At 38.9% G+C, this 24,651-nt stretch overlaps 2 protein-coding genes, 3 long non-coding RNA genes and 1 pseudogene across 5 annotated transcripts; 3 read left to right on the top strand and 3 right to left on the bottom strand.

Annotated features, from left to right (window-relative positions):
• Position 1: 1 nt before the first annotated feature.
• On the bottom strand, positions 2 to 786 carry LOC123474308. The gene is made up of 2 exons (XR_006648924.1): positions 658 to 786; positions 2 to 580 (listed from the first exon to the last, which is right to left on the bottom strand). It is a non-coding gene; the product is annotated as an uncharacterized LOC123474308 (long non-coding RNA).
• Positions 718 to 1,503, top strand: LOC116929999. Its single transcript, XM_032937334.2, has 2 exons — positions 718 to 1,254; positions 1,318 to 1,503. The coding sequence occupies exons 1-2, from the start codon at positions 978 to 980 to the stop codon at positions 1,401 to 1,403; spliced, it is 363 nt and encodes a 120-aa protein (XP_032793225.2). The 5' UTR covers positions 718 to 977; the 3' UTR covers positions 1,404 to 1,503.
• A 12-nt stretch (positions 1,504 to 1,515) lies between these two features.
• LOC123474307 lies at positions 1,516 to 6,241 on the bottom strand. Its single transcript, XR_006648923.1, has 6 exons — positions 5,980 to 6,241; positions 5,844 to 5,908; positions 5,708 to 5,772; positions 5,552 to 5,649; positions 1,634 to 2,510; positions 1,516 to 1,568 (listed from the first exon to the last, which is right to left on the bottom strand). It is a non-coding gene; the product is annotated as an uncharacterized LOC123474307 (long non-coding RNA).
• Positions 6,242 to 11,200: 4,959 nt separating this feature from the next.
• Positions 11,201 to 12,388, top strand: LOC116926866 (7,8-dihydro-8-oxoguanine triphosphatase). Its single transcript, XM_032933795.2, has 3 exons — positions 11,201 to 11,426; positions 11,526 to 11,677; positions 11,751 to 12,388. The coding sequence occupies exons 1-3, from the start codon at positions 11,278 to 11,280 to the stop codon at positions 11,921 to 11,923; spliced, it is 474 nt and encodes a 157-aa protein (XP_032789686.1). The 5' UTR covers positions 11,201 to 11,277; the 3' UTR covers positions 11,924 to 12,388.
• Positions 12,389 to 13,027: 639 nt separating this feature from the next.
• LOC123474237 lies at positions 13,028 to 20,598 on the bottom strand (annotated as a pseudogene).
• LOC123474350 lies at positions 14,348 to 14,756 on the top strand. The gene is made up of 2 exons (XR_006649021.1): positions 14,348 to 14,526; positions 14,593 to 14,756. It is a non-coding gene; the product is annotated as an uncharacterized LOC123474350 (long non-coding RNA).
• Positions 20,599 to 24,651: the final 4,053 nt, after the last annotated feature.

Genomic DNA, 24,651 nt, shown 5'->3' with positions numbered 1-24,651 from the left:
AATCCCTCAAGTTTATTTTCTTCCTTTCACAAGCTTAAGTAAACATTCCGTAAAGGTATATTTGAAGCGGTACAACCCGCGGGCGGTGGCCTACATATTTATGGAAGCGAGTGTACATGAGCGATACGACAACCCTCCCCCCGGAGACCGCGGGAGGGAGGAGCTAGAGATGCAAGAGGCGTAACCATTTTGTCATAACTGAAGAAAGAAAAAAGACTATTCAGATTGGAATATTAAAAAGTGTGTTTTTTCAACAAGTTCACTCAAGAAGAATTTACATCACTCTTCGTTTAGTTGATCCTCGACATAGTCGAGGAGGGAAACTAAGCTATGGGAAAATTCCCGCAACAAGTGAAAAACTTCTGGCCCTGGGTGTTCCATGTCGAACGAAGTCAAAACGTCGTTCCAAGTCGAACGAGCGGCGAGACGGTTGTCCATTTCAGCCTGTGTTATTTCAGTGTAAAAATCGGTTTGATGCGGAGTTGGGTGGTAAATGTCTTCATCCGATTCAAACCACCAGAGAAGACGCGCATGCGTTAAAGAAAACAACTCGCGATACTTGGCGTATCCAGAATACTTGCTAAAACAATAAGGAAAAAAGAAAAACTTCTATTAAAAAAGAGCAAGAAGATTGAAAAATGAAAATGTTTTCCTTACCTGAAGTAGTAATCGCCAAACCAAACAGTGCTTACAGAAGTTTTTATTTTAAACGGTTATTAGCAGAGATATTGGCAAATGAAAATCTTGAAAATTTTTCTTCATTTTCTGAAGATTTTCGCCATTGACAGACGTCATTTCGCCACGCCATCTAGCGGCCGATTTTGGAAACAGCAAGGGAGATCTTTTCTTCTCGCCATTACTTTTTTTTCAAACTCCAACTATCGATACCTAACCAAACCCAGCTGTAGTACATCGATACCATTCTTTTCTCAATCATTCCGCGCAGTCACTGTCTAAACAACAACAACAAGGTTGAAATGTCCTCGCAAGAAGATTATTCTGATTTTGAACATGAACCAGAAAATGGGGAAAAGTTAGATGACGAGTGCTGTGAACGTTATGCAGCTGTCATCTGGAGTTCTCCCAAGTTCGTTGAGAACGACTATAACTGTGTTGACATTAGGAAAATTTCGAAAGACATGCTGTTGAATGGAGAGCTCCACGGCCCAATTGTTGTAAAAGTAAACATCAATGTTGGCTGTTTACAAGCAGTGACTACAGAAACATACATTGGAAGAGTATTTGCTACTGGAGGTATGAAATATGCATATGTTATCCCATGTCAATCGTTAACATTTTTATTCTTGTGTCAAATAGATGATAAAAAAATCCTGAAATCCCTTCTTGAGGCAGAAATTAGAAGGATTAAAACACAAGACAAGGCTAACACTGAAATGTATTAGCAACTTAATACACACCAAGAAATGAAATTGTTGTTTTATAATATTTGAATTATCGTCTTTAGTAGTTGCCAAAGTCTGTGACCTTCATTTCCTGAATCGTTTTGAGGGGGCTCGTGTCAAGAGGCGACACACTTCACGATATTCAGTAGTAATGCGATGGCGATCCTATTGGAATTTAATGTTTTGAAATTCAGTTCATGTTGTGTTCCATAGCTCAATTTCAGAATTACCTTGTAGTGGGTTTCTTGGCTGACTTGGCAGAGCCGGGCGCATGTGACGGAAGTCAAATGGATAGATTTCTGAGAGGATTTGCTACGGGAGCTTTACTGGAATGTCGTGTACGGATGCCGGATTTCATATTTTCACCTTTCATTCGAACTAATTAAGAAATGCATATTAATGGGACGTAATTGTTTTATGAAATAAGATTTTTCCGGTAATGTAAACTGATCATGTCGAGTTGGTGCTTGAAAGTTTACAAGATCCATGGAAGTTGGTCCCACTGGGACAACCGATAATTTTTCTTTTGGTTTTTTCTTCCGTTTCTTACCCTTACCCTTTCATTTCCTTTGTTTCACGTTACCCATCCTGTGACTTTACACTTGACCAAAAAGCTAAGCTAAAGAGGGATGGTAATAAAAACCAAAAGTAAAGTTAGTTGCCAGGCATGCTTATCCAAGTGGAGTAGAGAAATGGCAGGCCTCTCGTGTAAATGTAAATCAGCAGTTTGCGATAGTTGCAATAATTGCAGACGGTGTAATTGTGAGTGTCAAGATGCAGTACAAAGTGATGTGCCGTCTTCAAGTAAACGGCGAAGAAATGAAGTCCAACTGGGGCAGCATAGACAGGTGTGTGAAAATGTGAATACCGGCACAGATTTTTCCAAAAATCCGCGCGGCATGTACACAGGATTAGGTATGGATCCAAATTCTCCAATTATACGGCATTTGCCTGCTAAGGCAAAGCGTTATTGTGTAACCACATGGATGGATAACTCACCACAAGCTAAATCCATGAAAACGAGAGTATTCCAAGTTTACAAAGAAATGTTTACTTTCATTTCCAATATTTTGTGTGGCGAAGCAGCAGAAATTTCCTTGGCGGCAACTGTAAAAGAATTCAGAGAGAAAGGAGTTACAAAAAAGTCAAGTAAATCCGTGTCGCATGTCATGATTAAGACTATGTCATCAGCAGTAAAAAAAAAACAGTAGAATTGCGGACAACCAGAGCTTTGCTTTGCTCTTCACTGACACGGGCGGAAGTAAAAAAAATGTGTGACAAGAATGGAAATGTGACTATAAGTAAAGACGGATTCCGAAAGGGGAAGTGCGATATGCAAGAACTGTTATCCGGGAAGACACTTACACCCACGCTACGAAGTGTTCGCCGCTTTCGATCTGTCGCTGTTGACTCGGCCATCACTTTCATACTCTCTTCCGAAAATGTTTCCTTCTTTTCATGGGGAACGAAACGTTGGAAAGTAGATGGAGTTGAAAAAATTTATCCCGCTGTATCTCGAGAAACCACAAGAGCATACATGTATTGCAAATACATCGCAACGCAAGAAATTACTGAAGTGAACAAGGTTAAACGTTCAAGTTTTTTTATGATCGCAGATACCCTTACTCATTCTGATGCAATATTGAGACGAGCTGTAGATTATGTTACTGGGTTTTTGGTGAATGACAGCTTTGCCATAATAGAGAAGCTCATCACCCATTTCAGTGGTAGCGCTACAGAACGACAGCGTCTTTTGGTTGAAATGGAAGTTTTCAAACGCTACTTGACATATGGCTTCAACAATGGTGTTGTCGAAAAGATACCGTGTACTGCTCATGACATACGTTATGGTCTCGGCGAGGATCGAACGGCACCTGAAAACCTTTGTGATTCTTGTCGTAATCTTTTCTGTTGCTTCCATTACCTAAAAAGAAAAATTGACGGTTCCGGATTTGACGCAGCACAATCAGCTATAAAGGCTTTGATCGGCTGCGAAGAAAAGGCCATGCTTTATATGGGTCATCGAATGCGCGTCACCAACCAGCAAATGTCAATTCAAAAGATTTTTGATCACATGAAAGACGAATGTGTGAATAACGGGAAAAAATTGTGTGTGATCACTCTCGATTACAAAATGAAACTTGATCCACTTTATTTCAGAGAGAAAACCGTGGATTACTACGGGAAGAGAGGCATGAGCTGGCATGGATCGATGGTCCAGTATTACACTATGGAAAACTTTGAAGAGACTTCAGCTCCCTTTCTCAATAAACTGTACCTGGATCACATCGTCGACAACGAAAATAAACAAGACAAACTTGCCGTTATCTCTATTTTGGAGGCCGTAATATTGGCCATCAGAAAACATCTACCAAACATCGATCAAATAATTTTACAGTCCGACAATGCGGGGTGCTACCAGAATACGATGTTGATGTTGCTGATACCATACCTATCCTATGCTCATGGTATAGAAATTTCACGCATTATCCATACGGAAACGCAGGACGGGAAATCGGTTCTCGACGCACATTTCGCTCGTTCTATGCAACGTATAATTTCATAGTGTAAAGAAGGTAATTACGTAATGTGCGGCCTAATTGTGAAACCTACTAATATTATTTTCTCTGAAAGGTCACAATTGCGTCACTCCTGCTCAAGTTGTTGTTGCTCTCAAAGCAAATGGCGGATTGCATAACTGCACCTCCGAATTAGTTACGCTCAACAGAGAAAGGCTGCAAAAAATTGAAGTTGAATTTGCTGCGCTAGATGGGCAACTAAAGAAGTACGTTGGTAGAGCAAACGATGTGCTATTTTGCTTTCAGGATAATGTAACTGGACGTCATATTTCAACCCAAACCATGCCCGAAAACTTTAGCAGCCTTCCTGATTTTTCGTTGCGCGTCTTTCAACACTCGGGTAAAGTTTTCCCAGTCATACTTGGCAACGTCCCTCCCCTTCTTGTCACTCACTCACAAACTTTGTTTTCTTACATAACTGTGCTTCTTAACTACAGATCAAGGACAAGGCAAATTTGTCTGTGTACTTCCATCGGAACGAAGATGCACCACAGTACAGCAAACTGCCTTTGACGAAGACTCAGACGAAGACATAACGCTAGAAGAAGAGGAATCTTTGCCCATCACACAACTAGATGACGCAGAATCAATAAACGACACGGATCAATCTATTTCAGACGTCAGCGATGTTGAAGCTGAAGGAACAGAACTAAATCCCCCAGTTGAACCCGAAAAAGTAGAAGGAAAAGTAACCGGTATAACTGTCTTGACTGACAACGCCCTCACCAAAAGATCAGCGAAATGGAAAAAGAAAACTATTTCATCTGCGGTTACAACTGTCGACTTCCTAAATCGTCATAAAGACATGAAAACTTATGCTATGAAAAGAGCACTACAGTTACAAGATGCTGGTGATATTGTCTTTCGCTCAATATCAGATAACGCGGATGTTTCTACAGATTCCTATCTCCCGACTCAAGAAGATTATCTCGATCCTACATTCCGTTGTGGCTGGGCAAAGAGACCGAAAGTAGGGCAAATGTACGGTACGAAGTACGTGGAAGATTATCGGAGTGACATTAAAAGCCTCTACAATTCCGGAGAAGCCGACAAGAAGAACAAAAAGAGTCCAGCGCAAATGCTTGAAATGTTGGAGTCGCGATATCCGAACGAATTTTGCCTGCCATCTGAAAATGATATTCGCACCGAAATAAACAAACTCCAAACACAAAAAAAATCAGCGACGAGAGATAACCGGCCAAGAGGATCCAAAGATGACGATGAACAAACAAACTTCATTAAAGATCTTGCTCTAAGCAACCCATCCCTGAAACCCACCGCTGCAGTTACAGCCCTGAAAGCTCGATTTGCTGTTGTCACTCTTACGGACGCTCAAATAAAGAGCAAATTTTCCTACTATAAGGCTAAAGCGAATAAAAACACGTGAAACCTACCATTAATTGCAACACTTATTGTCCCTTTCCTAAGAATTACTTTTTATGATCGGATGAGTAGTTGAGACAGACGCGTTAACTTGCCTAATTGCGCAAAGAGTGTGTCTGTGCTGTTTGCAAGACGTTTCAAACAACATGGTAACTATGAAAGATGTAAACCAGGCAACTGGAATACCTGATTGTAATAGTCAGAAGAAATTGCATGGCACTTGCAGAACCTGGGCCATTGCCATCAAAAGAAATCCCAGTGAAGCAGAGAGCTAGTCAACAAACCTAAAGAGATAAAAGTTAGATTCCCGCAACAAGTAAACATGTCTGACACTTATGTTACCAGAGACTCCATACCAGTGACTTCATACCAGTGACGTCTAAAACAAATCCCAGTGAAGCAGAGATCTAGTCAACACACATAGAAAGATAAAAGTTAGATTCACGTAACAAGTAAACATGTCTGACAGTTATGTTACCAGAGACTCCATACCAGTGACTTCATACCAGTGACGTCTAAAACAAATCCCAGCGAAGCAGAGAGCTAGTCAACACACATAGAAAAATAAAAGTTAGATTCACGCAACAAGTAAACATGTCTGACACTTATGTTACCAGAAACTTCATACCAGTGACTTCATACCAGTGACGTCTAAAACAAATCCGTAGTAATGAGACAGACCTAGTCAACATGCAAGATAGGAATTAAGGAATGCCATCATAAAACGTTGAAAACACCAATATGTGCAACAGTAATCGGAATAATCTTCTTGCGAGGACATTTCAACCTTGTTGTTGTTGTTTAGACAGTGACTGCGCGGAATGATTGAGAAAAGAATGGTATCGATGTACTACAGCTGGGTTTGGTTAGGTATCGATAGTTGGAGTTTGAAAAAAAGTAATGGCGAGAAGAAAAGATCTCCCTTGCTGTTTCCAAAATCGGCCGCTAGATGGCGTGGCGAAATGACGTCTGTCAATGGCGAAAATCTTCAGAAAATGAAGAAAAATTTTCAAGATTTTCATTTGCCAATATCTCTGCTAATAACCGTTTAAAATAAAAACGGGGCGAGATGTCTCTGGAGGGGGGCAAAATCTTTCATTCTAAAAAATTAGATTTTTTTTTAAAGGTCTGGTTTGCCCGAAAACTGATGTCAAAAATCAGAAAAAACACTACAATTTCTGGGGGGGTCCCTTAGTTTTTATTAAATAATTTAAAAACTATGCTAGCTACAACATTGCGGATTTCACCATTGTGTTTTCCGCAAAATTCCGCACAAAATGGTTTATACGGGGACTGGCTGCGATGCCTTCGTCACCCTTTTCCGAAAATCGTAAACCCCCAAAACCCCCAATTTTGGCCTGATTGAGTGGTGGACTCAGTGTTAAAGGGAAAATCATGCATGAATTTGTTTAAATCCTGAACCTCAAATTCGCAATCCACAAGAGTTGAGCCTGTATGTCCAATTTCTATGGGTTCAGCATAATTAAACGTTATTGCTATGCGAGTAATCTTGTCTTCAATCTCGATCTCAGGAAGCAACACCCCTTCTACAGGCTCCTTAAACGCTGGCCTGGGACAAATAACTTGGATTCCTTGTGCCCTAATGAGTTCTTGCGCAGCCTCGTGGAGTTCAACTAGAAAGGCCATGATGGTGCTCGGTTTAGGTCAATTCAGGTTATGTATTTCTGCCGTTAACTTAGAATTGTTATTCGGTGGGTGACGACTTTGTGTGTGTGTGTGCGAAATGGGGCATATGGACTTTGTGATGAAGTTTGATTGTGTTGTTGTGTTTATATAAGTTATATATAAATATTACATATAATTCATATATATAGGTACTATATATAAATGTTTTACATTTTTTATAAATAATTTAATTTAATAATTTAATAAATTTATTTTTATAAATATTATTTCTAAAAATAACATATATAAATATTATGTATGGATACTATCTATAAATATTTTATATGCATATAATATGTAAATATTATATGTGACACAGTAATTTCCACCATAACGAGGAAGATCTTCCGCATTCTCCGTCCGTATTACCAAATCTGCAGAAAGCTATTATTTTTTTAGCTAATTAACTCGATTACGAGCTAATTGATATTGGCTGTTTTCCTGCCCTAGAGCGAGGAAACCTTCCCACGCTCGGTGGTCCCTAGGGACCACTTGTTCTCTTCCAAAATGCCTCTGGATAATTCACTTGTTGTCTAGGGATAAACGTGGCATCTATTAATCAGCAATAAAGAAGCCCATTGTTTTTTATTATATATATTTCATGATTAAAAAACAAATTCACTTCCATAGGGTTTATGTATTCACAATAAAACATTGTACAATAAAGCATATTGTAACGGACGAATCCCGAACTAGAATCCGTTTATTGAAGTACGGCTACAATACACAGAGAGCAACTCGAAAAAGGAATACACAACAATGAAAGAGAACCGAACTAGACTTATCTTCAGGCACACGTTTGGGAAACGTTGGTCAGGGACATACGCGTCTCAGGATCTAAACAACTCCTCCTTGTTGTCTTTGACTCTGCTACTTATACTCTAATAATAGGGGGACGTTTCTAACTTTTAATTGAATTCTAGATTACTTTCCCCGATAACTATTCTTATCAATTCTAGGACGGGGCGTCTTTTCTGCATCTGCATCTTGTAGTCGGGTTAGCAACCTTGTAGGGTGGTTTTGTGGGGTAATGCCCCTTTATCCGCTTCAATATTAAAATATTACTATATACAAATACTATAGAGTGGTTCGGGGTTGCCATCTTGGATAGGTGTTTCTCCCAGTTTGGTGCAACCTCAAACAAAAAAGCATTGGCAATTTTAGAAAAATAGTGCCAGCCAGCTGTCAGTTTACAGATTATTTCTCATTCTCTTCTTTGTTAAAAAAAATGGGTAGGTGTTATTGCTGTGTCGAAATCTGTTCTAGCAAAGAAGGGAATCATACAGTTTTAAGTTTTTTTTCTTTTCACAAAGTGCATGATAGTTAGATGAAATATTACCCTGCTGGACATGTGCAATGAGCAAATTGAACCATGCCGTCCTTAGCACAGGCTACCCAAGGATAGTACGTTGTACTTAATGTTTGTGATGCTGTAACCTATGTATAAATACAATATAAAATGTGATTCACATAACATGAACAAATAGTTTGATGAATATACCTTGGCTTTCACCACGACTGTGTTGTTTGTCAGCTCTAACCCACTAAACTCCATAAACCATTGGTTATCCAGATTCTGCTCCATGGCAGCAATAACTTCTTTTTGAACTTGCAGTGGTTCTCCAGTATTTCGACTTTTTTCATTTTGAAAATAGTCAATTAGCTTAGGCCACGTCACTGCCGGAACAATTGGAATGGCACCACGATATTTTTTCCAAAGATTTTTGTCAATCCAATTTGGACCATCAATTTTCAACGACGAAAAAAGCTCTAACAACCGATTCTTTGCTATCGGTTCAAGATTTTTGAAAATATTGAAAGTTCAGGCATTGTAAACTACACCCATTACAAAAATTGTTCACTTTCATTCGTTTCCCACCAAAAATACTAAAATTGCCTATGGTTTTTTGTTTTAGGTTGCACCAAACTGGGAGAAATACCTATCCAAGATGGCAACCTCGAACCACTCTATTGGGATGGGGGATAGGGGAGACTGGAGTATGCCGGGACACAGGGTCAAGAGGGACAGTAGGGGGAAAAATAGTAGATTTTAATAAAATAAAATTTTTTTTATTACGTTATTTAAATACATACAAATTACTTTGGCATGAAATTTGGTTGAGTTTTGTCAATAACTGTATTAGTTATTAACAAAACTAAAAAAACGGTTTTTTTAGTTAATTTTGTCTCCGCCATTTAATGTTTCTAGAAAAAAATTAATCGCAAATGGCATGTAAATTTAATATGGAAATGAAGCCTAATCATTTCTTTATCGTTAAAAACAAAAATTCTAATTTTCGATCAATTACTGTAGATAATATTAACGTTTTAATAAAATAGTCTTTATCGGGAAATCGGGACTAGTGGTGGCAACCTAGTTTTTTTTGTTACTAGGTATTACTAGGTAAAATACCTAGTTTTTTTACAAAATTAGGTATTACTAGGTTATTTACCTAGTTTTCGAAAAAACTAGGTAAGGTAATTGCAAAAAAAACTAGGTACTAGGTACTAGTAAAAGTAGTAAAAAACTAGGTAAAATTTTTAACTAGGTAATTACCTAGTTATTTAGGTACCTAGTTTCAAAATTCAAACTAGGTACAACTTTTAAACTAGGTTCTTCAAAAATGTTTAATTTCCAAAAAAATCAAATGTAAGCTGCAGTACCCATACCAAATAAAAAATTACCATAGACTTCGATTTTGAATCTCTTTGTATTCACTTATTTGAATTACTAAAAAGAAAAAAACAGATTAAGGGTTTATGTCAAATTTCTTATTGAATCTGCAAAGCGTTTGCGATTCTAGTAAAACTGATGACACGTTTGTTTTTTTGCATTTGCAAGAAAGCCCACTGCAAGAAAAAAGTCGCTCTGCGGATGCAGACGTTGCTGGCATGGCCAGATATTGCAATGCTATTCCAGACAGATTGGAAAACCTCCCTGACTTTTCTTTCCAGAAAGAAAATGGGTCAATTTCCGCATCGAATTCTCCCTTGTCCAATATATCCAAGTAATCCTTTATCCCCCTTTTTAATTTAATTTAATTATTTTTTATTTTTTTATAAATTATAAAGTAATAGTTAGTTAGTCTAAAATTTGTAGTGAAAAATCTTGAAGAAATCGGTGTGAGACTGTGAAAGATGAGACGTGGTGAGGGACTGTGGGCGCGAAAAAACGTTGAGCCCCCTGCACAAAGAAATATCAAGTGTGTCACAGAAAAATGAATAAAAAACATCGTTGCCATTATTTTGACAACGCTGCATAAAAATCAAAATTACTTAGGTAATTATCTAGGTAATCATTTTAAAAAACTATGTATTACTATTACTAGGTAATTTCTAGGTAGAAAAATGGACCAAAAACTAGGTAAAAGTAGTGAAAAAACTAGGTAATACTACCTAGTATTGCCACCACTAGGACGTCCCTCACCACCCACCCTAGTGTCCTCACTTACCCCTCAAAATAGGCTCCTCCTACAAATCTAAGAACACTTTAAAGGTCTTACATGGGAAAATGGTTTATTATTAAATTATATAAAAAATATGGGGGGTACATTACAGTATGGAATACATAAAAACAAAATAATAAATTAATTAAATTATTAGTTTGGGAGATATAGGGGGAAAATGAAAACTGTCCCGGTTTACTCCAGTCTCCCCTAAGGACTCCATCTAGAGATTTATGGATATGAGTAATTGAGTATGTCGGTTCAAGTCTATATTATGTCATGTTATCAATGTGAGTAAAATTTTATAAATTTTTAATTTTATCTCTAAGTGAAAATGTTTAATCCGTTTATAGATTTTTTCCTATGTGATTAATTCAATTAACTACAAGAACAAGAAGAAAACTTTTCATTAACATGATAATAAAACTTATATATTTTTAACATACTTCTTTTTTCTTTTTAACAACTCAATTGACATATTGCTGTCAAACTAGCACACTTTTCATTTCAAAAATTTGATTTCCTTTTTATTATCATTATTCATGTGTTTATGTAACTATAACAAGTGTTAAAGTTTTTTGGGGGTATTTTTTAACGAGGCTATAATAGCGAGCGCTAGATGGTGTCATCATAACCCTTGTTTTTCTAGGGAACGCCTACCCACCATAGGAGGTATTTGAGTTTACAGGCCTTAGGCATTAAGTAGGCCTTGACACGATATACCGCGGCCCGGTCATTTTGATAGAATCCTTATTGGTAAATTATATCGTGGTAACCATTATGTCTCGTAAAGTACTAACATTAGTTTTGATAAGAAAGCCAAACGAAGTTTTGCTTGGTTATAAAAAGAGAGGATTTGGAAGTAACAAGTGGAATGGTTTTGGGGGAAAGGTGGAAGATAATGAAAGCATTTGTGAAGCAGCAATTAGGTATCAAAATGACATCTTAAATGATTAAATTAAATCCAAATATATTTAGATTATTGTTTTGATTTTACTTTTACATTCATGGTATGCATGCAACATGAGAGAGTTGAGAGAAGAAAGTGGACTTGTAGTTTCACCTGCCAATTTACAACAAGTGGGGATGATCAACTTTGAATTTGTTGGAGATCCCATTATTCTAGAAGTTCATGTTTTTACATCAGCAATGTATGAAGGTCAACATTTTGAAACAGAAGGTATGTGTAAATAGTACATTTTCACAAAATCCTTACCAAATGATATTTTAATTCTTCATACATTTTTTTTTAGAAATGATGCCAAAATGGTTTAAGCTCCAAGATATCCCGTTTCATGAAATGTGGGCTGATGATCGACTATGGTTCCCCTTATTCCTGTCAGGAAAAAAGTTCCAAGGGTACTTTTTGTTTCAAGGCCATGATGTCATACTAAAACACACACTTAATACTGTTGAACATTTCTGAAACCTTGCAATCGAGTAACGTTTCTGGGATTTTAATTGCTTTATTCACGGCAAACAAGTAGAACGGACACGTGCTGGATAAGTGTAAGACTAGAAGCATGAGATCCTTACCATTCAGTGGCGTTTTGACGTGCGTAATAATGCTTTTTTTTCTGCCACTGTTACCAAATCATTTAGTTGAATATTTTTTGTACAAAATTTAAGGAGCCTCTGTATTTTGTAACTTAATTTGGTGGAAAGATGACTTAAGATAATTTGTCCTACTTATTATGGATGCTGTAGGCAGACTAAATTAAGAAAGTTTTTTAATGACTTATTTCAAGCTAAACGTCAAATTTTTTAAAACTATATTCTTGTCAAGTCAAGTAATTTTATTAATTACTTTTATAGAAGGGAAAAATGAAAAAAACGCATGGCATTTTGATAAGGGTAAACGTCGAGTAACAAATATCTATTATAACTATATTAGAGGAGTCAAGGTCTTACTTCTTTTTGCTTTCAATTCCACTTTTTGAGTTGAAAAATCGTTGAGTCGAGTTTTGTTTCGCGCAAAATTCTTTCATATTTATACGCCCTCTTATATTTGTGTCTTCGAGTGGGTCGTTCACTCGTTTTCAACGTATACTTTTTTTAATTATTATGATGATCTGAGGCACACTATAACTTTGTCCCTATCGACACCCAAAGAATGCTTCTTTGCGTGTTTCTCAATTGTGACATCGGAAAGAAAGTTTACATTTTGCTCATAGGCCAAAGCCATATAGTGCCCAATTGCCCATAGAGCCAAAAATTAATTCTGATGTTGGTTAAATAGACAGATAATGCAAATAACCATAGCTATATTTTACGTCTATGTATAACACCTAATATGCGTTATTTAATGTGAAAGTTTTCAACAATCCAATATTAAATCAATTTCTTATGCAACTTATTTGGCTTTGCGACGATTGCCCCCTTTAACTAATGCCCCCCCATGTGGTCGACTATAGCCCCCATCGACTGTTGCCCCCCCAAACTAATACTAACAAATGCCACCTCCAAAAACATACGATAGCCCTCTTATTTTATTATTTATATTTCGAAATAAAACTTGATTGGGAAACAAATTTGGTGTAAAAAATCAAGTAAAAAAGAAGAATTATCAAAACACAAAAGAACATTTTAAGTTTAAGGTCGGGGATTAAGACGAGGTCGGCGTGTAGGTCTTGTAATTGGAGAATCCCCATCATCTGACAGATGATGGGGCACACGAGTGACCCGAGGTGAATTGCGGCGTCGGACAGGCCGTGTCTGAACCTCAGCAGCGGGCAGCTGAACCTCCGCATTGGGCTGCTGAACCTCGGCAGCGGGATGATGAACCTCGGCAGGAGGAGGAGGAGGCAGAACTGCCCTGACTGATCCAGCCAAAAATCGGCGTCTAGGTCGAACCGCTGGTCGTTCTTGATCGGGAGTACCACTATTGGAAGAGTCATTAGAATCCATGCGACTACGAGCATCATGCTGTAAAATAAATATTTAAAAAACGTTAATTCACGTATACATGGATAAATTTTATGATTATATTTACATCAGGTTCCGTAAGATTTCTTGAAATTCTAAGAAACTCCCGCAAACTGATAGTTCCCTCAATGAAGTCGTGCTCATTTTTTTCTACAAATTCGTCTCTTTTCCGCTGACGAATTGGTTTAGGCCGCGTAGATCGCCTGTCTGCTGATTCGGCCTCAAAGTCCCGAACTTTTAAATTCTCGGTTTCTTTGAGGAAAGCTAAAAAAATATAAAATCAGATGAGTTAAGATTTAACTGTTTAAAAGTAGAATGTGTACTTACATAAGAAATCCCACACGTTGAGATGCGATCCTCTCATACGTTTGTTCAGCCCTGAGTGCCATGATTCTACCAAATTATTAGTACGGTGGATCAAGCCAAAAACACTAAAGACCTCCGGAGAAACTTCGCCGATCAAGTAGGAGAGAAAATAGGTGTTAAATTTCTTTATTCCTTCCTGGATGGCTCTGGTTTCACGACGAATACGACCTGTATAGTACGCTTTAATATTCTAAAAACCAAAACAAAAATAAAATATTGATTAGAATTAAATTAAATCTAAATTGAAGATAGACCCTGAGCGGATGCTGAGTTGCAAGTTCTCGCATTGATCCCAATTGCGTATTGTCGGATTCGTCCCATCTTTTCCTCTCGTAAAAACCGGTTGTTTGTTTCCTGTGTTATTATTAGAAGGAATTGAAACTTTATTTTAATTTTAAAGTGTACGTTAATTTTTTGGTGATTTAATAAAATTTTTTTCAACCAACATCTTCGTTTCTTTTTTTTAAAAATAAATTTTTAGAGAACTGTGTTTACATGTAAAAGCAGACGCTTCTGCAATTTTTTCCCTTTGTTTGATCAAACGTCAGTTCGTAAAGTTCAAAATACTTGACAGTTTCATCGTGGGTTTCCGAATACCAAAAGTTAATGCACGTTGTACACCTTCTAATAAAGAGAAACAACAAAGAAGAAGAGTGGCTTGACTTAAGGTGCAGAAGTTGAATTTATATTTGCCACCTAATTTGGAGATTTTAGTTTTTGGGAAGCATTTCATAAATGGTAACTGCAAAAGCAACTTATCGTGTACATACAACACCATTTAGTTGTACCTATATCTATATTTAGGGAAACCTAGCAATAATGCAGACGAGACTCATCCAGATTGGTTACCCAGTATTGATGTTGGTGGACAAACTTCAACCAAAACAAGTAGTAGATACATACGGAGGCAAAAAAGAGATTTGTTGAAAACTTGTATTGGTGAAAAAATGACACCGGACTTAATACAGGTAACTCATTATTTTAGTTTCATCGTGACATTTTCTAACACTGAATTTCATGCAAGAAATAAAAACATCACCAAACATTAAAGAAGAATCTGTTGCTGAAGTTTTCAATGTTTAGTCAGTTAATTACACTACACTGAATGACATGGAACAAACTTTCATTCCTGAAATGAAAAATGATCCATTCCAAGAAGAAATAACATCGCTTCAACACCAACTACAACAAATGACATTAGAGAGGGATGCAGCCCTTAGAAAGGTAGAGATGTTAAGTGCTTCAATAGAAGAATTATTGGTAAAGAGACAACAAGCTGAATTGACTGCATTTGATGCATTAGAAAAACTGAAACTTAGTAAATCTATGTTACATCAACTAAAGCAGGATAAGAAAATGACTATATTACACAGGGTTAAGTAGTTTCGATCTACTTTCTGATATTTTTGATGCTTTACATCCTGCTTTACATCATGATCCCAGATTCAAAATTTCACTTAAAGAACAATTCATTTTAACTCTTATGAAGCTTAGATTAAATTTGGGAAACAAAGACCTTGCTTACAGATTTGACATTCATCGTACAACAGTAAAACGTTACATTGAGAAATTTATAGATGTAATGTACGTTCGTCTTCCACCTGCTTTATTGCTTTGGCCTGATAGTAAGGCATATAAACTTACAATGCCACTGTCTTTCAGAAAACATTATCCGAATTGTATCGCTATACTAGACTGTTTTGAGATTAACTGCGAGATGCATTCAAACATCATTGATAAGGCTTCATGTTATTCCAAATATAAGTCTCATCATACCGCAAAATATATGGTGAGCATGACCCCACAGGGATCAATTAACTTTTGTTCCAAAGGATTCGGTGGCCGCAGCACAGATGTAGAAGTTGTAAGGCAATCTGGATTTGTCAAATATGTAAAAGAAGGAGATCAAGTAATGGAAGATCATGGATTTTTGATAGGTGAAGAAATCGAGGCACTTGGCGCTACATTAGTAACTCCTGCTTTTAAGGGACTTAGACCGCAGCTAGAAGGGTCTGAGACAGAATTTTCGCGGATCATTTCTAATGAGAGAATACACATTGAGAGAGGAATAGGTAACTTAAGGAAAAAGTATACAATCCTTCGTGGTCCAATAAAGATTCCTGAAATGAATATTGATTTTAATAGAAATGCGTTCATTGATAAAATTGTTGTTGTATGCTGTTGCCTTATGAACGCTATGCCATCGATAGTACCGCCCTCGGTTGTATTTAATTACATGTAATGAATAACCATATCAAATTACACATTCTTTGCGCTGAGGACCTTACGTTTTCCACCCAAAGCTTTCTTAGTACTGGGGACGTTGTTCTCGCTATTCATTTTTACCTTTTTTAAAGCATTTGTACACGTTTTACACATCCAATTGTTACTAAATCGTTTTCTTGGTGGGACTACACAACTTTTATGGAAGGTAGATATCAGGCAGGAACTATTACTACACGTAACAGTTTAATCGCGTTTTTTGTCATCTTGACAACAAATAAGATAACTTTGGTTTGCTCTTTGGTTTGCTAGCTCAACTTCCATTTCTGTCACTGATGGGACTTGAACGTTTAAATCACTTATGACTAGTTCAATATTAACGTTTTCTTTTAAACTTAGTTCACTTACATTGTTTGATTTAACGTAATGATCACAAAGTAATTGCGGTAACATAACTTAACTCATATATTTATGTGTTTTTGAGATTATTTCGTCCGCAACCACTTTGTCAAAAGGAATGCTGATAACACAAATGTCTTTTTCTATGAACATCATGAAAATTCCATAAGTACAATCACAAGCAATCATTTGCTGTTGAATCTGATAAAAGTACGGATTGTTTTTTTTAAAGAAGAATGCTTCCTCCTCACAGTCGTACATCCAACAAAAATCATTGTTATCTAAAGTAACCTGACTTAATGAAGCAGCATTACGATGTTTCCATGAACACTTTACTTCTACCACACAACGACCGTGGCATTCACAGAAGAACAAGCTGTCAGGGGATGCTGCCATTCCCAGAAAACTAGTCGACAATATTAATCCACATTTCGTCACGGTAAATGATGGGTGGAGATTTCGTTCACGCATCCAGCATATTCCTTTCTTAAGGCACTTGGTTTCATTTTCAATGCCATACCTAGATAAATAGAGATTTTTTATTTATACACTAGAACCAAATACACAAAGAATTACAAATACCTTGTTGCCTCAGTTGAAAAAATGTTGTCAGCAGGATAACGAATTGATTTTAGGAGCGACGTAGATGGTTTCACAATGTTCGTGTGGCAAATGGTATGGGACTTCGATGCAGTGCAAAGTCTAGATCGATAGATGTTCCACAACTTAGCTTTGGTTTGTCCTTTAGTTAGTTTTTGCACAGATTCTGATTGGTTTGCTGTAACTGTAAGCAGGTCAGTTTGAAGAAGTCTATCGATCTCTGCTAGCACTGTTTCAAATGGTTTGTTTAAAAAGGCAGCGTTAAAGATTTCTGTGATGGGAGTCGGAAGATCTGGTAGAACGCAGCAAATTCATCAAGGACGTACAACTGGACTGCGCGCTGAGAAACCAGCTTACTGTGAAAAGAAGAAATTTCTTCTTATGTAATTTCCGGAATCGTTGTGGTGGATATCATTTTCATCTTTTTATTCTTATTAAATTCTTCTTCGTCTGTGTTTTTTTATTGTGAAGTATTCAGTTGACATAGCTGGTGGATGAGCCCCTAAGAAAAGTCAAATTATAAGCGTATGTATAGTTTGATTTGTATATTCAACTTACTATGTGATGTTTTGTGTGGGTATCAAGCCACTTGTTTTCTTGAGCAGTACAAGGCACATTCATCGCATAGATGATGCTGTACATAAGTGCACCAACGTGTCAACAAACATTTCCTAGCCTAAATTATTTAAAATAGTGTGTTCAGAGTTGAAACTAGCTCACCGAAACGTGAGCTTAGCTCAAGCTCTCCGCTCACGGCCTAAAAGTGAGCGGAGCTCAAGCTCAAGCTCGCACAAAAGAAGTTGAGCTTCGCTCAAGCTCAAGTTCGCTCAAGCTCATTTCCAAGTTCTTTTTATTAATAGATTACCTTTGATAACTGACAATCAAAACGGTGTATTTTTTTCAGATTTGCTTTCACGAGAAAGTGGTCAATGCTCAATGGTCTAACATTGAATGAGAATGACAAATCTCAAATGGATAGACCGAGAAAAGTAATTAATAAAATACGCCAAGTTCGAATCATTGATCATTTTTGATGAGTCTTCGATGGAGAACTCTTCCATTTCCTAGATGACACACCGTTTTGTTTCATGAAGACGAGTTTATCGAAGTTGGAATCAGACAAATTACTTCGTTTCGGTACAAAGACGAGTCCTGCTGTACTAAAAAGTCGTTCGCATGCAGCGGAGGATGGTGACGCGCTGTTGAATTCCCTGAATATTAAAATTATGTTTAATTTCTTGTTACCAAAATGACGAATGTCACAAATAAATAAAAACTTGTTAGCAGGCAGACACTTACACAAAATTTTCTTAATGGTAGTAAAACGATCCAAACCTTTTGGAGGCTTTAAGAGATCCTTCGTTTAGAAAACGGTCTGCTTAAGCAACTAGTATAGGCTAGGCTATTAGCAAGTAGCACAGACAGCTTTCCACCTCCAAACGTGGAGACTTGTCTCATTTTTTCAACCACTTTCAATTTTGGCCGCTAGATGGCGCCACAAGCGTGAGCTTCCGCTCATGAGGCAAAAGCTCAAGCTCAAGCTCACACTTTTTCAAAAAGAGCGAAGCTCAAGCTCAAAGCTCACAAAATGAGTGAGCTTTTGAGCTAAAGCTCAAGCTCTCGTGAAGCTCGTTTCAACTCTGAGTGTGTTACATGTTAGAAACCATTTTACGTTAAAATTTGTCTTACCCAGCTGTGCAAGGACAGTGAGCTGCAATGATAGATTTGTTGGGATGAATTGCAACCCACGGTGTAACTTCTTTTTTCCTCAATGACTGTGAATGATGGACAGCAGCCTTTACTAAAACTTTGTCGTTAGGCAAATGGATTCCTGACAAGGCAGATACCCAGCCCCACTTGACATATTGCAGAGAATCAGACATAGTTTTGTGGGCATTAAGTTGCAATTCAGTGTCCCTACTTCTTCTTGCAATTAAGAAAACGTAAATGTCATGAACAGTTATGTTAGGCAGGAACTTTTCTAGCAAAGAAATTTGTTTTTGCCACATTTCGTTTGGAAGAACATAGGGGCAATCAATATTTAGGGTACACAACTTTTCCAAATAAATCTTTTTTTCCTTTTCCACTAAACTTTCTGAGTAAGGAGAAAGTTTGAAAAGATTAAATGTATCACTAAGGGGAATATTCCCCACTGCCATGGCAGAGGCCATACCACATTGACTTCACTTTGTGGTGTTCAGTCCGTCAGCTGACAATTTCAATGTAAACACCATTCTTTAAAAATTTATTTTAAAAAATTGAGACGAAGATATTGGTAAAAAAAAATTGTATTAAATCACCAAAAAATCAACGTACACTTTAAAATTAAAATAAAGTTTCAATTCCCGCTAATAATAACACAGGAAACAAACAACCGGTTTTTACGAGAGGAAAAGAAGGGATGAATCCGACAATACGCAATTGGGATCAATGCGAGAACTTGCAACTCAACATCCGCTCAGGGTCTATTGTAGACATTTACTTAATATCCAGCCAAAATTTGATCTGCCGGTAAAAGCGCAAGGGCGATTATTTCCTTCACGTACTTTGAAATAACTGGTCTGTTTTTATAAGCGATTTAGAGGCCATATTTTGTACTCTTCTCCATAAAGCCTAAGATATATAATTAGGCAATTAAAGACATTCATACAGACGAGCTATTTAAATTGATCCATGCCTGTGAATAATGAAAGAAACATCCGACAGCTTGACTACCAAGAAGTGCTGCAGTCAGTGACCCCTGAATTGCTGACTCGTAGTCGGACATCACTAGATCCACGCCAATGAAACGATCCGGATGTACCTCGTCAAATACATCAATAATCCTTTTCCATGACTGCATCATAGAGAGCTCGAGTTTTTCTGGTCATTAAAACATATGCGAATGGGAAAACCTTGTATACAATTTAAATCCATTAGTGTTTTTTTTCTTTTCTATTATTTTTTCTATAAAACATACCAGGTTGAACTTGGTGATGTGCAACGTAAATAGCTGTTTGAAGAGACCAGGCAGGGTACGGAAAGTGGCATCGGCTTGTATCTCAGTGGCCTCGCTTAGCTTAGGTAACAGTTTAGGCGATAAGAAAACAAGCGCTTCTTCCCCATCAACGACCTTAACGTGACCTCGTAAAAATTCCCCTCCTTCGAATGCATCACTAGACAAAATAAAAAATATATACGTGTTTTCCAAACAAAAATATTTTTATCATATTACCAGTATTCAGGATACTCTTCGATTAAATGAGCAACCTCTTCAACCGTTGCTGGAATTGGTGGCTGCCGTCTACGTTTGGCTCGCTGCCGTCTACGTTTGGCTCGCTGCAACCTACGTTGCATAGCATCACCATATCCTATAGGAACGCCTGGGTACCTAAAATGATCAAAATCTTAATAACACGAATTGTTAGAATTAAGTGGTTTGGGTACTTACTCTCGATGAATGGCGTCAAAAACTATTTTTGGTCGTGTGCGATCAACTCCAACAGCGTCAACGCAAGCGTTGACTACAGTAAGCAATTTCTGTTCTTCTGTTTCTGGAGGATGGTTATGATGATTGGTTCCATGCTGGCTAAACATTCCAGATTCCATTTCTGATTTGATTCGGGCCTTGCAACCACCATTTTCCTTCTTATGGTATTTCAGTGGTATATAACGAAAGTTGATCGACAAATAAACACATACAAATACGATTAAAATATAAAAATTTTTCTTACTAGCTTATTAAAATAATTATTACGTCCTCTTCTGCAGGTGATAAATGAACCCCTTTTCGGAATTGTAGCGAGTTCCGTTATACTTCACTCCTTTAACTGGCTCCACGGTAGGGTACTCGTCCTCTTCAAACAGCATGTTGATTTCGGTCCGAGAGATAGAAGACAGATCACATAGATGTGCAAGAAAAAAATGAATTGTTTTCTGGTTGGTTGGTTGGTTGGTTTTTTGGAGATGGGGTTTGACGTTTCCAGGCCGGCAGGCCTATTTACGCCACTTGCACATGCGTTTTAGGGAGAATGCTGGGCACCGGCTTTAGGGTTTTTGTTTCTCATGCTAGAAACCGAGTCGGGCTTTGATGCCTATGGCATTAAAGAAATCCAATACGGCTTCGAGAGTTACCTCCTCGTTGAAATTTAGCAGCTCTTGCAATGTGGGAGTGTTTTCGCTCACTTCGTACACCATTTCTTCTCGCTCCTTTGCGTACGCCGGGCAGGCCAGCAATACATGTTCGACATTTTCTTTTTCTTCGGCGTCACAGTTGCTGCAGAAACCGGTTGGATGTTTTTTACGTTTGAACAGACGATAGTTTAGTGGTAGCATGTCAAGGCGAATTTGCGATAAGAACACTTGCTCACTTCTTGACTGGCCGAACAGGGAGGCGAGTCTGGACACGTTTGGGCTGTGTCTGTTCATGAAACGTCCACATTCCGTTTTTGGCTTGTCCCAGAGGCCTTGCCATTCTTTCAGAAGGAGGTCTTCAGCGTTTTCACGGATGTCGTTTGTGTCTTTTCTGCAGCTGAGGCTGGGTTTTAGTTCCAGCCCATTTTTGGCAGCACGATCAGCTTGCTCGTTACCGGATATTCCACTGTGGCCTTTTACCCACGAAAAGCTGACAGTTGTGCCAGCTCTGGAGAGTGCTCGCCAGGTGTCCACGGTGCTTGTTTTGACACTGTTGTTTTCTTTACTTGAGGTGAGTTTTTGCAATGCCTTTTTGAGTCTGTTAGGACAACAAAGCTCCCCAGTGCTGCATGTGCTTCTGCCCACTTTACTGCCAGGTGTATTGCTACGAGTTCGCACTTTGCTGTCGCCAACCCGTCCACCAGACGCTTCTGCTCAACGATGTCTTTCTCTGGTACCACAAAGGCAACAGCACATCGCCCGTCTTTTGATTTTGCTGCATCTGTGTATATGTGGACCACTTTTTGCCATTTCAGGTCGTTTGGTGTGTACGTCGTGACTTCTGGAAGCAGAGCCTGCCATGGCGGGTGCTTACTGATGGATAATTTCTCGCCTGAGCTCGGATGATGATCCAAGGTGTTTGTCACGGACTCGACTCTGGAGAGGAAACACTGCTTGCCGTTTTTGAACCACTCTTCTTTTTCTGCTAGCAGGTCAGACTTCACCTCATAGCACCTTATATAATGATTGACGCTGGCGAGATTTCTCCTCAGGTACAAGGGCATTTCGCCCGTCTCTCGTAGCAGGGCCTCTGTTGCAGTGTCCCTTGGCGCACCCACCGCTGTTCTCAGCGCTTGTGCTTGGATTTTGTCCAGTTTTTTCTTTGTTGTGGTAGAGGCGGACTCGATGAGTTCTCCTCCATAGTCGAGTTTTGAGCGGATCAGGGCCTGGTAGATTTGTAGCATGGGCTTTGCGTGTGCGCCCCATTTCGTTCCAGATATGAGGCGAAGTAAATTTAAAATTTTTGAGCACTTGCTGACGACGTCGTCTATTTGTTTGCACCAATTTAGTTTGCTGTCTAGTGTCATGCCCAGTATTTTGATTGACTTTTGCACTTGGATGCTAGCTCCGTCTACTGTGATGCTCAAATTTTCGGGTATGTTCCGCTTGGAAAAAACTATTGCTCCGGTTTTTGCTGCCGAAACTAGGAAGCCCCATAGTCTGAGCTCGACGATAACATCTTGTGTGTCCTTTTCTACTTTCTTTCTCAGGAAGTATGTTTCGGTGCTTCTGCCAGAAGAAAATGTCATCGGCGTACATTCCCGACATACAGGAGCGGCGTTTCTTGGCAATGTCGTTAATGAGGATAATGAACAATAACGGGCTGATGACACTCCCTTGTGGTGTGCCGTTTAGGCAGGAGAAGAGCTCGGACCGAGTTCCATTTAACGATACTTGTGCTGTCCGATCGACCAAAAAGGAGGTAATCCACTTGAGCATGTTACCTCTTATGCCGAGCTTTTTGAGCTTGTAGATTAGTCCTTTTATCCAGATCATGTCGTAGGCTTTTTCAAGATCGAGCGTGACTGCCATCACATATCCTTTGTTGTTTAGGGCCGATTTGACCGAGTTTTCGAGCCTCACTATATTGTCCATAGTCCCTCTATTTCGTCGGAAACCACTTTGATTTGGGGCGAGGAGGAGATTTTTCTCAAGGTACCAAGAGAGTCTGGTCTTGATCATTCTCTCTAGGACTTTACATGGCACCGGGGTGAGCGAGATTGGCCGGTATGACTCCGGTTTCGATGCAGTTTTGTTTGGCTTCAACAATGGGATGATCAGCGAGTGCTTCCATCCTATCGGTAGCGTGCCTTGTATCCAGTACTCGTTGTACAGGACCAGTAGCGTACGTAGGGCTGTATCCGGTAAGTGACGTAGCATTGATAAAGATATTCGGTCGCTTCCCACTGCTGTATCTTTTGCTTCTTTTAGGGCGGTCGTCAGCTCTTGCATTGAGAAATTTGCATTCATTTCCGCGCCTCCTATCCGTCCTTCCGGCTCGTCCGCTTCACCATCTTCCATGGATTGTTCGGAGATTCGGCGGTGTTGGAGAAAAGATTCTGAAAGGTTGGTGTCGCTACTCACTGCTTTGTAATGTTTTGCAAATAGGTAGGCTTTTGCTGATGGCTCCGTAACACACGCCCCATTTTTGTCGAGTAGCACCGAGATCGGTTTTGTTTTGTTGTTTCGCCCCAGCATTTGGTTGGTTTTTTCCCAGAGATCACGGGACGTTGTGTTCTTGTTTATTGTACTACAGTGAGCTTGCCAGTGCTCTTTCTTTGCGTTTCGCATCACCGATCGGCTTTTGTTACGTAAGGTGCTGTATATTTTGTAGTCGTCTGGATTTCTTGATGCGTTTGCTCTCACCCAGGCCTTTTCTTTTTCTTTGATGGCGTCTGCACACGCTGTATTCCACCATGGGACGCCCGGCTTGTGGTGTCCTTGTCGCACGACTGGGATGTGGTTGCTGGCTGCTAGGATGATGGCGTGAGTCACATTGTCATTGAAAACATCAATATCGGTGGAGAAGAGGTCCATGTAGGATATGTCTGCGCACGTTTGAGCAAAGCCGACCCAGTCAGCTTTTTTAAAATTCCACCTTTTGTTGTTGCTGCGCTCCACGGGGACCGGTATGGCGATGTTTGTCATTACTGGGTGGTGATCGCTGCCGAACGTTGATTCAGATACAACCAACCAACTGCACTTTGCAGCAATATCTGGCGTTGTTATCGTCAAGTCTAGGACGGAGGATGCTCCTGAACTGGATCTGTACGTTATGTTCCCGTCGTTAAGTACAACTAGCCCGTTTTCTTCGATGAAAGATACAAGACTGAGCCCTTTGTGGTCGTTTTTCTTTCCTTCCCACATTTCGTGGTGGCTGTTGAAGTCTCCGCACAGTAAAGGAGTGGAGTCTGGGGGTAAATCTCTGAGGATATTTTCAAAAACTTGCACATCGTTCTCCTGACTTGAGTGGTAGATATTGCAAATGGAGATGCTTTTTCCGTCGGTGAAGACCTCTACTGCTACTACTTCTAGTGTGGATGGCGGCAGATCAATCTGTCGGAAAGGGGTGCCGATGGCGACAAAAGTCGCTACTCCTCCTCCAATCCTGTCTCTTCTGTCCGCTCTGATGTGATCGAAGCCGTCAATTTCGAACTCTTTAGACTCGTCTAGCCACGTCTCTTGAAT

The sequence above is a fragment of the Daphnia magna genome, linkage group LG7 (assembly GCF_020631705.1).
Source record: "Daphnia magna isolate NIES linkage group LG7, ASM2063170v1.1, whole genome shotgun sequence".
In the NCBI taxonomy this organism is placed as follows: Eukaryota; Metazoa; Arthropoda; class Branchiopoda; order Diplostraca; family Daphniidae; genus Daphnia; species Daphnia magna.
The sequence above is the reverse complement of the archived record's forward strand: the minus strand, read 5'-3'. Positions and strand labels throughout refer to the sequence as shown.